The 14362-nt window shown below is 31.1% G+C and overlaps 2 protein-coding genes across 2 annotated transcripts; one reads left to right on the top strand and one right to left on the bottom strand.

Moving 5' to 3' along the window:
* Positions 1–1656: 1656 nt before the first annotated feature.
* PGO_041420 (iron-sulfur cluster assembly accessory protein) lies at positions 1657–2127 on the top strand (the record flags this gene model as incomplete). Its single annotated transcript, XM_028686330.1, has 1 exon — positions 1657–2127. The coding sequence occupies one exon, from the start codon at positions 1657–1659 to the stop codon at positions 2125–2127; it is 471 nt and encodes a 156-aa protein (XP_028542131.1).
* A 1614-nt stretch (positions 2128–3741) lies between these two features.
* PGO_041430 (hypothetical protein, conserved) lies at positions 3742–10105 on the bottom strand (the record flags this gene model as incomplete). The annotated part of the gene is made up of 2 exons (XM_028686331.1): positions 3742–3806; positions 4465–10105. The coding sequence occupies 2 exons, from the start codon at positions 10103–10105 to the stop codon at positions 3742–3744; spliced, it is 5706 nt and encodes a 1901-aa protein (XP_028542132.1).
* Positions 10106–14362: the final 4257 nt, after the last annotated feature.

Here is a 14362-nt window from a genome sequence, read left to right on the forward strand (position 1 = left end):
TTTTTTTTGATAATTATATTGTCTGTTTTTACTTTTTTTTTTTTTTTTTTTTTTTTTTTTTTTTTTTTTTTTTTTTTTTTTTTTTTTTTTTTTTTTTTGTTCTTGTTTTTTTCCCCTCCCGCTATTTGGGTGCGTCACTTGAGATGTTTTATATACAAATAACATTAACTGACTAAATCTCACAACACGATTTGTGATATTGTTTAATAGACTTATAATTCGTTCATCACGCGTGTACATGTGTTTACATATATTATATACTTACGTACATACATACATGTGTATGCGTATGTATATGTACACATATATGTACTCATGGTTTTCCCCCTTGTTCTGTTGTCTTAAATTAAGGCGGCAACGGAAAGGTTTTTACTTCTAACTTAACCTGGACACATGCATGCCTCAGCCTAATCAAATAGAGCTTTTTAACTTATCCGAATTTTTCTCCATTTTTCTTTCTCCCAAAATATGTTGCTTGAACATAAATATGTACAATTTGTACGAGCACAGTTTTGCCATCTCTTTCGTGTATAAATATGAAAGCCATTAAAAAAACCTTTGTCAATCAAAAGTAGTGAATTTATATTTTTGCGTTGTTACTTTTATGGACCCTCAAAGGAGGTTTCAAAAAAAGAGAGAAAAAAAAAAGAAGCTTTTTCGCATTTACAAGGTAAAACCGTGGGAAACATAAATTCGGTGTTTTTTTTTTTTTTTTTTTTTTTTTCCCTTTTTTGCTTTTCACCCAATTTGTGGAAACTTATTCAATGTGACAGTGTTCCTACAAGGAATTTTTTTATTTTTTCTTTTCTTTTTTTTTCTCCTTTTAATTTTGCACGAAAAGAAAAATACGCAGAAAAAACGTACCAGGATGTTGTAAAAACATTTGTGAGAAAATCTGTACTCTTCTCATCAAATGAGTTTTACTTTTTTCCTGTAAAAGTTTTCACCATAAAATTAATTTGCAAAAATTGCTACTCACGGGAAGTGTCTGTATAGGTACATATGTATATACATATCTTTATACATATGCACATGTGCCATGCTATGTAAGTGCTTTTCCGCAAGGATTCATAAACAATAACAACCCCACGCCCACAGTTCCACCCTTTAAGAATGTACATTCACAGGAAAGGGAAGGGTAAGTACAGATCCGACCTACATTCCCCTTCGAAGTCTCTGTAACCAGATTATTCATTACAACAACACGAAGTGTTGAAATCACACTTCTGATGCACACATTTTGGAAAAGCCATTTCATTTTGCTATGCTTCAATTTGGACACTGAGGAATGTAGAGACACAACAAATTAGGGAGAAACATTTTAAAATTGAACACTGGGCACAACCAAATGAGGGTACCCCCACTGTTGTTACGACTACAGTTGACATAATATATACACATATATACACACATATATAAACACATATATATATGTGTGTGTGTATATATCTCTACATAAAGCAGTAGAAGAAAAGAGAAAACATAAGATACCACATGCACATGCATAGCAGATAAATCCATTGGATATTCTCAACCGTTATACATTCACACACTTATAAATGTATTCATAAATCGGCATATCTTTATGAATATTATATATGCATACGAATCAAATAGAACTGAACAGACAGAATAGTTGAAAAAAAAAAAAAAAAAATGTTTCGCTTCTTAAAGGGGAAAGTTGGACCATCATGTTATTGTTCACCCAAATTTCAGAACTCATTCATGAAGGTAGTATTTTCTTCAACTCCTATGAATGGAAATAATCAAAAGTGTGATAAGAACGAAATTATAGAACTAACTCAGGATGCTATAAATAAAATGAAACAAGTGAATTTGAAATATAAAAATTCCAAGGCTTTAAAAGTATCTGTAGAAGCTGGTGGATGTTCTGGTTTTCAGTACTCTTTTTCATTAATGGATAAAAATAATATAAAAGAAAAAGATTTAATTGTATATGATAAAGAATGTATTGTAATAATTGACAAGCAGGCTGCTGAAATTTTGAGGAACTCCAGAATACATTACACAAATAATCTCATTTCAAAGAAATTCATCATTGAAAATATTCAAAACATTTCTTCAAAGTGTTCTTGTGGAAATTCATTTGACGTAAACTTTTTCTAAGTTTTGCTCCAACGTGGTTGCGCTTGTGGAAGCGGTTGCATTTGCTGATGGACTTGGTTAAAGGAGCATTAAAGGGAGGTATTTTGAGGGAAAAAAACGCTGTATTGAAAGATAAGTTTCGATCCTAACACGAAATTTACACTCAGGTGCCCATCCACCGTCCCAAGGGTGAATAACACATGAGGTAAATGTCATCAGAGGAGGGGTGGGGGGCTTCCTTCGTGCGGAACCCTTGAATGGATCGTGTTTTCTGAATGAGGAATAGTGAAATGATGAAACGGAGAAGTGATGAAATGAAGAAGTGATGAAATGAAGAAGTGATGAAATGAAGAAGTGATGAAATGGAGAAGTGATGAAATGGAGAAGTGATGAAATGGAGAAGTGATGAAGATATATAGAGAGGAAATGTTGTTATACACCTTTTAAGTAAACTTCTCAATATTTTCCTTCCAGAACGAGCAATGTGCTACGTTTTATTTCTTATTGGCGAACCTATGGAATGCGTACAAGAGATTTTTTTTTTTCTTGGGAAGGTGGTGAAGTGGATGGACCAAGTGATTTTTCTTGTTTTCATCACGAACCTATGTGGACACAACTTCTTTCCCTCTTACCCCTCATAAGAGCCGTAAAAAATATTTTTTTTTTTTTTTTTTTTATGATGACGTCCGAAATGATGAGATGTTCTGAAGGAGGGTATATAGAACTAGTTTTCCTCTTCATGATCAGGTAAAAATAGTTTTTATCGTACATGTATATGTATAAATGTACATTTGCAGGAGCAAATTATCGGGTTGTCAAAAGGGAAGAAAAAAAAAAAAAAAAAAAGTAATAATCAATAAGTAGCAATTAATAAGTATTAACCAATAAGTAGTAATTAATAAGTAGTAATTAATAAGCACTAATTAATAAGTAGTAATAAATAAGTAGTAATTAATAAGCACTAACTAATAAGCACTAACTAATAAGCACTAACTAATAAGCACTAACTAATAAGCACTAACTAATAAGCACTAACTAATAAGCACTAACTAATAAGCACTAACTAATAAGCACTAACTAATAAGCACTAATTAATAATCAATCGTGGCAGATGAAGAATGACTAGTCTTGGACTGTAAAACTTTTACCCATTCCCCTCTGCTTACCAAACATTTTTAATGAGTTTGAATTTTTTGTAATAATATATGAAGCAGGAGACATGGGTAGTTATGAGACGAGATCAATCAAATGTAAAGTGAAGGTGCAAACATTGGAGGTGTTACAAAACTGAACTTCAAAAATAAAGACAAATGTATGAATACGTGGGAATGTATCGAATAAGTACACAAAAAAGAAAAAAAAAAAAAAAAAAAAGAGATGGGAAGGAATAGACAGTTGCATCGACAATTAAGCGGATAAATAATTAGAAATGTGGAAAGAAATATGAACTGACAAACGAATAGATCAAGGGAATGTTTGTTTCTGTCAACTTACATCCAATTTCAGCGAAAATTGCACTAAACAACCACTCGGACAACATACAAAATGCATCGATTCACTGGGTTTGTAATGAAAGAATCAAAAACATTATCATCGTCTCCCCTTTTCTTCTTCATACACACAGAGAATATACTGCTACAATTTGACGTTACTCATTCGGTTATTAAAATCGCAAATTTTCCGTTTAATCTTGTCCATGTCTGCAACGGGGGAGGTGAAATGGGAGCGTGTATATGTGCATGCATCTGTTCATCCACTTCACATCCACTTCTCATGCATCTGCCCATGCATCTTCTCTCGTGCGTGCATGCAGTGTTGGGATGGAGTAGAGGAATGTGCATTCAGGCTTACCTTCATAGTCGTAGGAAAAAATGTTGGACCCATTGTCGTTTGAGGTCAGTGAAAAGTTGTCATCTGAGTTGAGATGGGGGAGGGTAAGGGTAATGGAATAATGTGTAATAATGGCATGTAAACACATGGCTATTATGCAGTTAAGAAGCTGCGAATGGAAGAGAATGGAAACGAAGGGCCACCATCTCAGACAAGACATGGATAGGTAAATAGATAAGTAAATAAATAGATAAATTGATAACTAAATAGATAGCTAAATAGATAAGTAAATAAATAGATAAATTGATAACTAAATAGATATATAAATTGATAACTAAATAGATAGCTAAATAGATAACTAAATAGATAACTAAATATATAGCTAAATAGATAGCTAAATAGATAACTAAATAGACAGGTATGTAGTTATATACACAGGACGACAGGCAGAGAGGCAACCAGACAGAGGGAAGGGACCCTCTCGTTTTTCATAGTTCTCCCATTTGAACCACTTGAAAGAGTACATACCGGCCATTGTGGTGCGCTCGGGAGATATATCAGAGTTGTAAAAAAGATAGGGGTAACGCTTGAAAAGACTCAGCGAATCGGAAGTAGATGGAAGTGGAAGGTCAAGGTGGTAGAAGAGGCACTCCTTTTTGCTGTCCAAAAATGGTGCTGGAGAAGAGAGTGCTTTTTTATAATTAAATTTTAACTGTGTTTTTTTTTTGTTTGTTTTTAATATCTTCTCCTTAAGTATATCATTATTTTTTTTGTTCGCATTTTGCAAAAGGAGTTGAAATGACATTTGCATACGTGAATTTATTTCCTTATTTACAATCCTGATTATCTTGTATAAGCTTTCAATGCATTTGTATGCTTTTATAAACCGTTCTTGATATTTCAAATGTTGTAACTTTAACAAAAAGTTTAATAGCAATTTTTTGTTACAAAAGGTGATAAAATTATCAACACTTTTAGCAAAGATTTCTATTTTCGTCAAATGTCTGTACTGAAATAAGCAAGGATATGTATCATACATCTGCAAAAGATTCATAACATTTGTTTTTTCTTTCTTTTCTAGAATTTGATTCAAATACTTCATTGCATATAAGAGCCTGTTTTTATTATTAGTTTGATAACATTTCAAAACAAATATGAAGAACAAGTCTTGTACTTTCTTTTGGATTATTTTATTTAAAATGAATGAAAAGATTCCACAATATTTTAGGGAACGATTTTTGAATTGTATGATATTTGCTGCTTGTGGACCTTTTAATATATAAAAATATTTTAATAAATATTCTTTCATTTTAAATTTGTAAAAGCTCTCAACTTTGTTAATGCCCTTTTCAATTGCTACTTTGTCCAAATTCTGGCACAGTTCATTATTTGTATACATTAAACGGTTACAGATAAGCTTATTTTTTCTATCCATTTCGTGAAAAATATATTTCTGTAATTTTAAAAAAGCGTAAAACTTTTGACTTTCTACCATTTTGGATAAGACCTTAATCATTTTGTACACACTTTTCTCGATGACAATTTTTTTTCCATTTTTGTTATCCCTCAGATGTATGTAGCCAAGGAAAACTCGACGCATATATATCTTATACATGACGAAAACAAAATATGTTACATAATCATAGTTAAATTTTAACTTTGAGATGACATGACATTTTATTCTTCTTTCATAATTTAACATAATACCATTCACACGAGTTAGTGAATAACAAACAGCATTTTTCCTCCTACTCAAAGTTCTATTGTTATTTACAAAACATCGGAAATATTTGCTCATTTTTCTTTTATACATATTTGACAATACATGAAATAATAGTAGAAAACTCTGTCTTTCTACAATCTCTTGATAAGAACTTTTTTCCTTTACAAGCATATTAAATAACATATTATTTGTTTTCACCTGATAATTTATAAAACTAGTTTCGTAACTTTTTATAACGAGTACATTAAAATAAGTTTGCAATCTTTTCTTCATCCAAAAATCTAACTTATCTGCTACATTCTGCACTGCTTTATCTCGTTCTTTCTTCATTTGTTGAATTTTTTTTTCATGATCACATTTTTTTTTTAATTCAATAAAGGCATATTTTAAAATGTGTCTTCTACACACCCTTTCTGTTATATGTAGCAAATGCTTCAAATATAATAGATATGCTTTTTTGTGCTTTTCTACCATGTAGCTATAAACAGATTCTATATCTAGGTACTCTTTACATCTGGGGTCCTTTCTTTCTACTGAATTGGGTTCTACTTTACTGTTAATCTTTTCAAATACTTCCATTCTGTTCGATCGAAACAGTAACGTAACATTTTTTTCATACTGTTCCTTCTTTTTAAAAACGTATACTAATTTGAATAAGTATCTATCTTTCTTTTTCTTGCTTCTCTTGATTATACTAACTTCTAAAATGTTGCTATACGGTATGCATGTTATTATGTTCTTTTCATTTTTCTTAATAAGTAAGTAATTGCATGCTAAATTTATCACGATAGAAATATATTTTCTAAAAACCAACCCAACATTCATTTCTATTTCGTATGTGTCTTCTTCCTTCATCAAATTTTGAACTTCATGGTTTATTTGTTCATAGCAATTTTTGTTTAATACTAATTTTGTTATATCAACATCCTGGATGCTATGTTTGTGATGCAAAATTCTTGCGCCATGTCCTTCCAAGTGGTACTCAAATGGGTTGTTCTTTTGTTCCTTCCTGCCACTACTTTCACTATTCTCGTCATTCTTTTCATGGATTCTGAATATGCAAATTTCTTCAAAAAACATTTTGTTCATTTTTATCTCTTCAATGTCCTTAACAAGGATGTCGTTACTCGAGAAAATATCTTCCATCTGGTTCCCATTCACATCTCGGCAATCTTCACATGTTACATCGAAGCTATTTAATGCATCTTTGTCATTACTTGGAAGATTTACATGATTATTTATGCAGTTGGGTTCATCGCCCCCTAACTCTTCAGTGTGTGCACTGAACGCATATTTATCATGACTGTAATCCTCGCTGCTGTCATTTCTGATGTCCTCGATAGTACAATCTTCATCATAGTCCTTTACAAACTTATTATGCCCTATCTTGATGGTAACGGACGCCTTCACACTTCCACTAACCATGTTGTTTATGCAATCATTTCCATGTTTCATTTGCGAGTCTCCTTTTTTCACTTCATCCCCTTGAAGAAATTTTCCATTCCCGTTGCACTGTGTAATGGGTCTTCCATCGGGGTAGTTTATTTTAATTTTTTCATTTATCACGATCTTTGAATTGTTGGATTTTGTTAGCATGTTATATGAATTCTTGCTATTAATTATTGGACTAACGTGGGGAAAAAAAACATCTACTGAAGGGTTGCTTGCCCCCTCTTTTTCATCGGCATTTAAAAGTGGTTCACTCAAAAAGAGGCTGCCACTACTATTGTTCCTGATTTTGTCGCTGTTATTACTTCTGCCATTACTGCTGCTATTACTACTTCTGCCATTTCTGCTGCTATTACTACTTCTACCATTGTTGTGGTTAAAATTGCAAACACTATTGTGATTTTCAATGTCGCTCATTTTTGTACTGCACCAACTACCACGTTTGTCGCAAATTAAAACGTTACTTTTTCCCGCGAACTCTCCCCCTTTTCCGTCATGCCTTTTTTTTTTTTCTCCCTTATCGCAACCGAGAGAGGCATTGCCACTGCATATAATGTCGAGGCAATTATTAATGTGCTGGGTCCTTGCCCTACTGTAATTATGTTCTCCTTTGTTGTCATTGTCCCTTCTCGTTGCACTCCCAGCGTGGCCATTAATAGGGTTCCGAGTTCTGACGCCACAGGCAATGTCGGCACTTTTCCCCTTGGTGGTGACACTTTCTATGCTCCCTATACTTTTGGGAACAAAATTTGTCAAAGAGTTAGCATCAGTACTATTCGTCTGTGTCACATAAGGAATTTTCGCTTTTAGTGCATTACAGGTAATTTTACACATAAATTTTTTTTCCCCTATGTGGTTACCATTTTTTTTTCCCATTTTTTTTTCCTTCTTTTTTTCCATTTTTTTTTCCTTCTTTTTTTCCATTTTTTTTTCCTTTTTTTTTTCCATTTTTTTTTCAATCTTTTTTTCCATTTTTTTTTCCATCTGTTTTTCCATTTCTTTTTCCATTTTTTTTTCTCCTTTTGCGCTTTTCTTTAACACCTCCAGAATGTGTTTTTTCCAAAAGTGCGAATTCTCCAGAGAATCGCAAAATTGCACACTTTTATACTTCTCAAAAAAATTATTTGATGTATGGGCATTGCGAGTATTATAGTGGCATTTTTTTTCTTCTGCCATGGTTAACAAAAACGAATCATTTGCTCCAAAAGTAGTGCCATTAGAATCATCGAATGGGTTATTTAATTTCGCATTTTTTTCCATCCCCAAATTACTCTTACTAATATGTTTCTCATTGAAACCATATTTACCGTTGCTGGACTTTCCCTTGCTGCTTCTGCGACCAGTATGTTCAAAAGTACCAGAACTAGAATTACGCATATTGGTATTTTCATCTCTAGAATTCATAGCAGAGGAACAATTGCTATGCCTATTGATCGGTTTCCACGTTTCCGTTGTATAATCGTGCATTTCATTTGAAATCATTGACAATACTTCTCGAGACACATCTTTTATATTTTCTTTCTTATATAAATCTTCATTTGGAATTCTAAAATGATTAACGTCCACGTGAGGGCATTTCTGAAGCCATTTATGATGATCCAGCATGGTATTATTCTGGTGTACTACCAATTTTTCACGCACATTTTTGTAGATGCTTTTGTAATTTATACTTTTTTTACCTTTCTCTGTATTACCCCCTTTTTTTTTTCTACCTGAAAAATGAAAATTTTTTTTTTTCAAATCGCTATGATCGGATTGGGATAGTGATCCTCTATCTGTGTTTTGTTGTATTTCTTTATCCATCATAACAGCGCGTCTTCTACTTCTATCCCGTTCTTTTACATATGAAATGCAAGTAATTTCATTTTCCTCATTCATCAGATTGTTCTTTTTCCCCGTAATGTTATCAATAGTAGTGTGTTTTTCTTTCGTCAGCTCTGAGGTTCCATGTTCTTGTCGAATAAATAATTTGGACTCTTTTACGATGATCCTATTTTTTTTCTCATTTAAATTTCTTTCTCCATTTATGTAACCTGGAGAATCTTTTCCCACTTTTTCAAAATAATTATTACTTTTTGATATGTCTTCAAATAATTCATTATTGCTTCGTTCATCTACGCATAAATGAAAATGTTCATTAGATGTTTCCCCTTCACATTCATCAGATTCTTTTTCCTTTGTCAGTGTGAACATTTTTTTTTCTACTCCACGTGGAAATGACATATTTAAAACTTCATTTTCCCCCCTAATGGATCCCATGTTGGTTACGTTTCTTATAAGACATTTTTCTTTAGACTGATCTTTTGAAATATTCTCATCTAACGTGTTGTTTAGGGTGTACCTTCTGATTTCTGGTAAAAGTTGTGAGCTTTCATCTAAGAAATGTTTCATATCTTCATTTGTTAATGTGTATAATTGGTTATATCCGCCATTGTTGTGATGAACTGAGTTTATGCAACGATAAGCATTATTTCTGTGAAATGAATTTGTGTGTTGATATGAATTATTGTGAAGAACTGTTTTTTCATGATTCACGAAGTTTCCTACTAAACTTAGATTGTTCTTAAGTTTATAAGATAAATAGTCTGACTTTGATTTGTTAACTATTTTGTGTATTTGACCATTCCTATTTTTTATAAACTTACTATTATTTTTCAGTTTAAATGCGTGTTCATTTATATTTGAATCGTTTCCCTCGGCTTCATCATTTGGTTCTTTACCTTGTCCATTTTTCTCTACAACTAAATGTTTTTCACATTTATCGCTTAGCTGATACTTATCATCCATGTCTTCTTCCATTTTAACGGCTCCCTTTTTTGCACCCTGCTGAATCTTACACTGATACATGCCCGTGTCTGTATGTAGAATACACTTTTTGCTAAGTTGGAAGTCATCGGAAATGTTTTGAGCATGTCCTTTGTTTTTTCTCCATTCAGTTAAGCTTTTTATATCATCATTATTGTACCTATATAGTATACTCCATGTATCAGTACTCATGTTCCTTTTTGGAAAAAAATATAATGTTAAACTCCCCTAATGGTAATGTAACAATTGGCTCAGAAACGTCAAATTATAGTTTCATAACTTCTGATGCGCTGCAATGTGTGTATATGTGCATTGGCTCCCTTTTCGCACACACAAACACACACATGAATAGTTTTGCAAATCACGATAAAATGGGGTAACGCGTTTGAGGTTTAAAAATATTATGAAATGTGTGAAATTTATAAGAATGTGTATATGAAATTGTTCGAATAAATGTGTATTATATTAAAAACACCATTTGGCCTAAAAGGTGAAGGAATAGTGGGAAAAACTTGAGCATTATTAGTTCTTATATCTTCGGGTGGTAGAAAGTGGAATCAATAAAGTTTGTAATTACGATAACAAAACTAGTTGCATTATGCTTTACATACTTTTTTCTTTTCTTACCCTTTAAAAATTAAGTAATAATAAGGTCAAATGTATGCTATGTTTCAAAAGTATTATGGTTGTTTATTATGTATAAAAGTGTTACATGTGTTGAGCTTGACAAAAGGAGGTCTCTACAAGAGATAGATATGAGTACTTGTTCGTCTCCATTGTCGCCTTCTTCACAGTTGTTAACACAACCATTTCAAAGTGTTGCAAATAAACTTGTGTAAGCTAATTAGGTTCCCCACAAAAGGTATACACTATCATTATGTACACACATGTATGCATGCGTCATATTTTCCTGGTCCTATGGGGACAAGATAAGCCTAACTTCTTTGTTATGGTTGTTAGAAAAAAAACACCTTCTCAACGTTATTGAGTAAGTAAACAGGTTTGCACACGAATGTTATGAGCATTAAGCAGGATGAAAAAAAAAAAAAAAAATACACATGTATATATATATATAAGCATGTACATGTTTATGCACATGTTTACTCTTTGATCTCCACAAGGTTAAACCAATCTGTATATGGAGGAATTCTTACTCCATATCAATGGTACTCAGCTTTGCCAATTTTTCAAAAGTTTTTAAAACTTTATTCTACAAGCTGCACAAAAATGAGTGGACACACAGGTAAATCAATTAGACATGAAGCAAAGTCGTTATGCTTACACTCAACAAAAAATACGAGACGAGAAAAACAATTGTTGAATTGTACCCATTCAAAAGAAAGTAACAGGAATATTAACAAAAAAAAAAAAAAAAATGTCTTAACTTATGCTTCCTTTTTATAAGTATACACATGTATATATATATATATACATTACACACTTTTTTTTTTTTTTTTTTTTTGCAAAGCGAAATGTGGAAGTAAAAATAGTGCGTAATATGTGCTTAACACGAAAAAAAAAAAAAAAAATATTTACATTTATGTGTGAGCACTTTTAAACATGTACACATTGTTCTTAAGTATCCCCAATTTTCCTTTTTTTTTTCTTTTTTTTTTCTTCTTTTTTTCTTTTTTTTACTTGACTGTTCATGTTGTAAATATGATTTTAAGCTTTTATTTTATGTTGCTTTGCTTATTTTGTGATATTTATTTTTTTCTTTCTTTTAAGCCTATTAATTTTATCACCTACACCTTAAAAGTAACACTCAAAGAGCAACGCATATATGGTGTGCTAGCGAAATGGTGAAAAAAAAAAAAAAAAAAAAAAATCATGTTAAAAGATGAAATAATTATGAACTGTTCATAATAATTTCACATGTCTTTATTTTTTTTTCCATCCATTTTTTATTGTCTATTCAGTTGAAAATACTTTTCTATGTAGAATTAAATGAGTACTTGTAGGATATGATTTTCCATTAAGTTTTTATATGGTGATGTTACTAAGTTAATCCAGTGCCCATGTCAATGTTGTGAAAAAGTGAAATTGGTACCCTCCTTTCAATTGGTTAATAAATGTGTAAAAACTTTTTTTTTTTTTATGAAATAGCTTCTGGCGTTAGTGTGCTCAAGTTTCAATTTCAAATAAAAGCTTCTAGCAGAATATGTAAAAAATGTTACAAACAGGGGGAAAAGAAACATAAAAAATATTCTACCAAGTTATGCCCATCTGTAAGTAAAGATCGTAGTTGTGATAACGTCGGAAGCAGTTTCCGCCTTTTTTTTTTTTTTTTTTTTTTTTTTTCCACATAGTTACACCATGTTCATTCATTTATGCGAAAGAGACAAATTGCTCTCTAAGCATAAAAGGGAAATTTAAATAACAAAATGGGGAAGAACGCAATTCGGAATATAATAATGTAGGTGAGTGCAATTGTTTCAGTATAAAAAATTATCATTTTGAAAAAAAAAAAAAAATAAAAATAGTTTAACAGGAATGCGTTCTACTATAAGAACTTTTTTCAAAGACTCCTAACCATTCCTTTTCCATGGGGAACAAATTTAAAGAAAAAAGATTGTATAAAAATGTGCTCCTGTTTGTGTCCTTTGGGGCTGTTTTTTTGTTTTTTCTGCTCATGTATTTTTTCTGTGCGTCTTTTCTTATTCACAATAATAAGGGAATGAGAAATACAAGGATGGATGCGTTGAAAAAGAACTGAACACCGCAAAACGAGGTTGCAAATATATATTTATATATAGAAACACGCATGCATGGGAACTACCCATCCTTAGCAAATGTGTAGACGAATACTTCCCAAGTTACTTATCCATTGCGACCTTTATTTATTTATAATGTACATCCCAGACTAATATTTTTTTTGTGAAATCCTATATATTAACTAAAAAATATGTTCACATAGGAGGAGTATTTCATTTTTTTTCCATATGATATTGTGGAGTGCATAGTACGTACCACACCTTTGATATGCTAGTTACAACTATTATTCCTTTTAGCTATATATACCGATTAATCATTCTTTGAAAAAATGTAAATTTGTTCATAACTGGGACGAGTGAACAAAGAAAAATTATTAATTCATATATGGAAAGAACAAAATTGCAAAGTGAATTTTTCGGAAGATGTACTTTGAATTGAGTGCAGCAATAGGAGAATGATCAAAAAAACGAAAAAGAAGGAAAAAAAAATAAAAAAAAAAGGGTTAGTAACAACTATGTGATGAAAAAAAAAAAAAAGAGATAGCTGATAAACGTTACTTAAAACAGTGGAAAAGACAAAGTTGTTTGAGTTTACATTATTAAAGATTGTCACTTAGTGTAGTTGTAATGATGACGCTAGGTACATGTCAATCTGTTTAAGGAGAAATAATTCCACATAATCAGAACGTCACATTTGGTGGAAGGAATCATAGATTTTTTCATTACGCATTTTTTTTTTTTTTTTTTTTTTTTTCCTGCTCTATTTTTAATAAAGGATAGCTTATCCTTTTTTTTTTTTTTTTTTTTTTTATATTTTTTTAATAAATTATTAACTCTTATGCATTATGTGAGCATTTTTTTTTTTTTTTAAACAAATAATATCTTTTTTTTTTTTTTTTTTTTCTTTTTTTTTTTTTAATAAAGGATTGTTTTTTTTTTTTTTTTTTTTTTTTTTTTTTATATTTTTTTAATAAATTATTAACTCTTATGCATTATGTGAGCATTTTTTTTTTTTTTTAAACAAATAATATCTTTATGCATTTTAACGAAATGGGGTGAAGTAATACACAAAGTTCCTTCCTTATGGTGTAAAATATATTTTGCGTATATGAGGGGAAAAAGAACTATTCTTGTTACATGGGTGCGATAATATGACTCTTTTTCCTTTACAGATTATGTGCATACTAGGAAGGGGAATTTTTTCGCATGATGTATTGCATGAGTATGAGAATATGTATATCCACTTGTACATTTTATAAGTGCGTATTTGAATGTACATGAGACGGGTAACCGATGGGGAATTAAGTAAATATGCGTGTGCCGATATGCAACCAATTTAAGCATTGTTACTAATCGCAGGTTGGGTAAAAATATACCCATTTGGAGGAGGGGATAAAAAGAAAAAAAAAATGCTCCAAAATAAAAATGTATATCGAGTTTTTCTCCAGGGGAAGCATGTATTAATTTGTTTGAGGAGAAATATGTAAAGCTAAAAGATAAGTGGGACCGGAGATATCATACGCACATGCACATATTATATATATATATATATATGTAATGTATTTTTTTTTTTTTTTTTTGCTATAAATTTTTAGAAATACAATATTAGCTAAAATGAAAATATTCGAAAAGAGTTTTATTTTATTTTTTTTTCCTAATTTTGTACCTTTTCCCCTGATATTGAATATTTCTAATTTTTTGCCAGTTTTATACCTTTGCAAAACTCTAGCGTTTT

Source organism: Plasmodium gonderi, assembly GCF_002157705.1.
Source record: "Plasmodium gonderi DNA, contig: Chr04, whole genome shotgun sequence".
Taxonomy (NCBI): domain Eukaryota; phylum Apicomplexa; class Aconoidasida; order Haemosporida; family Plasmodiidae; genus Plasmodium; species Plasmodium gonderi.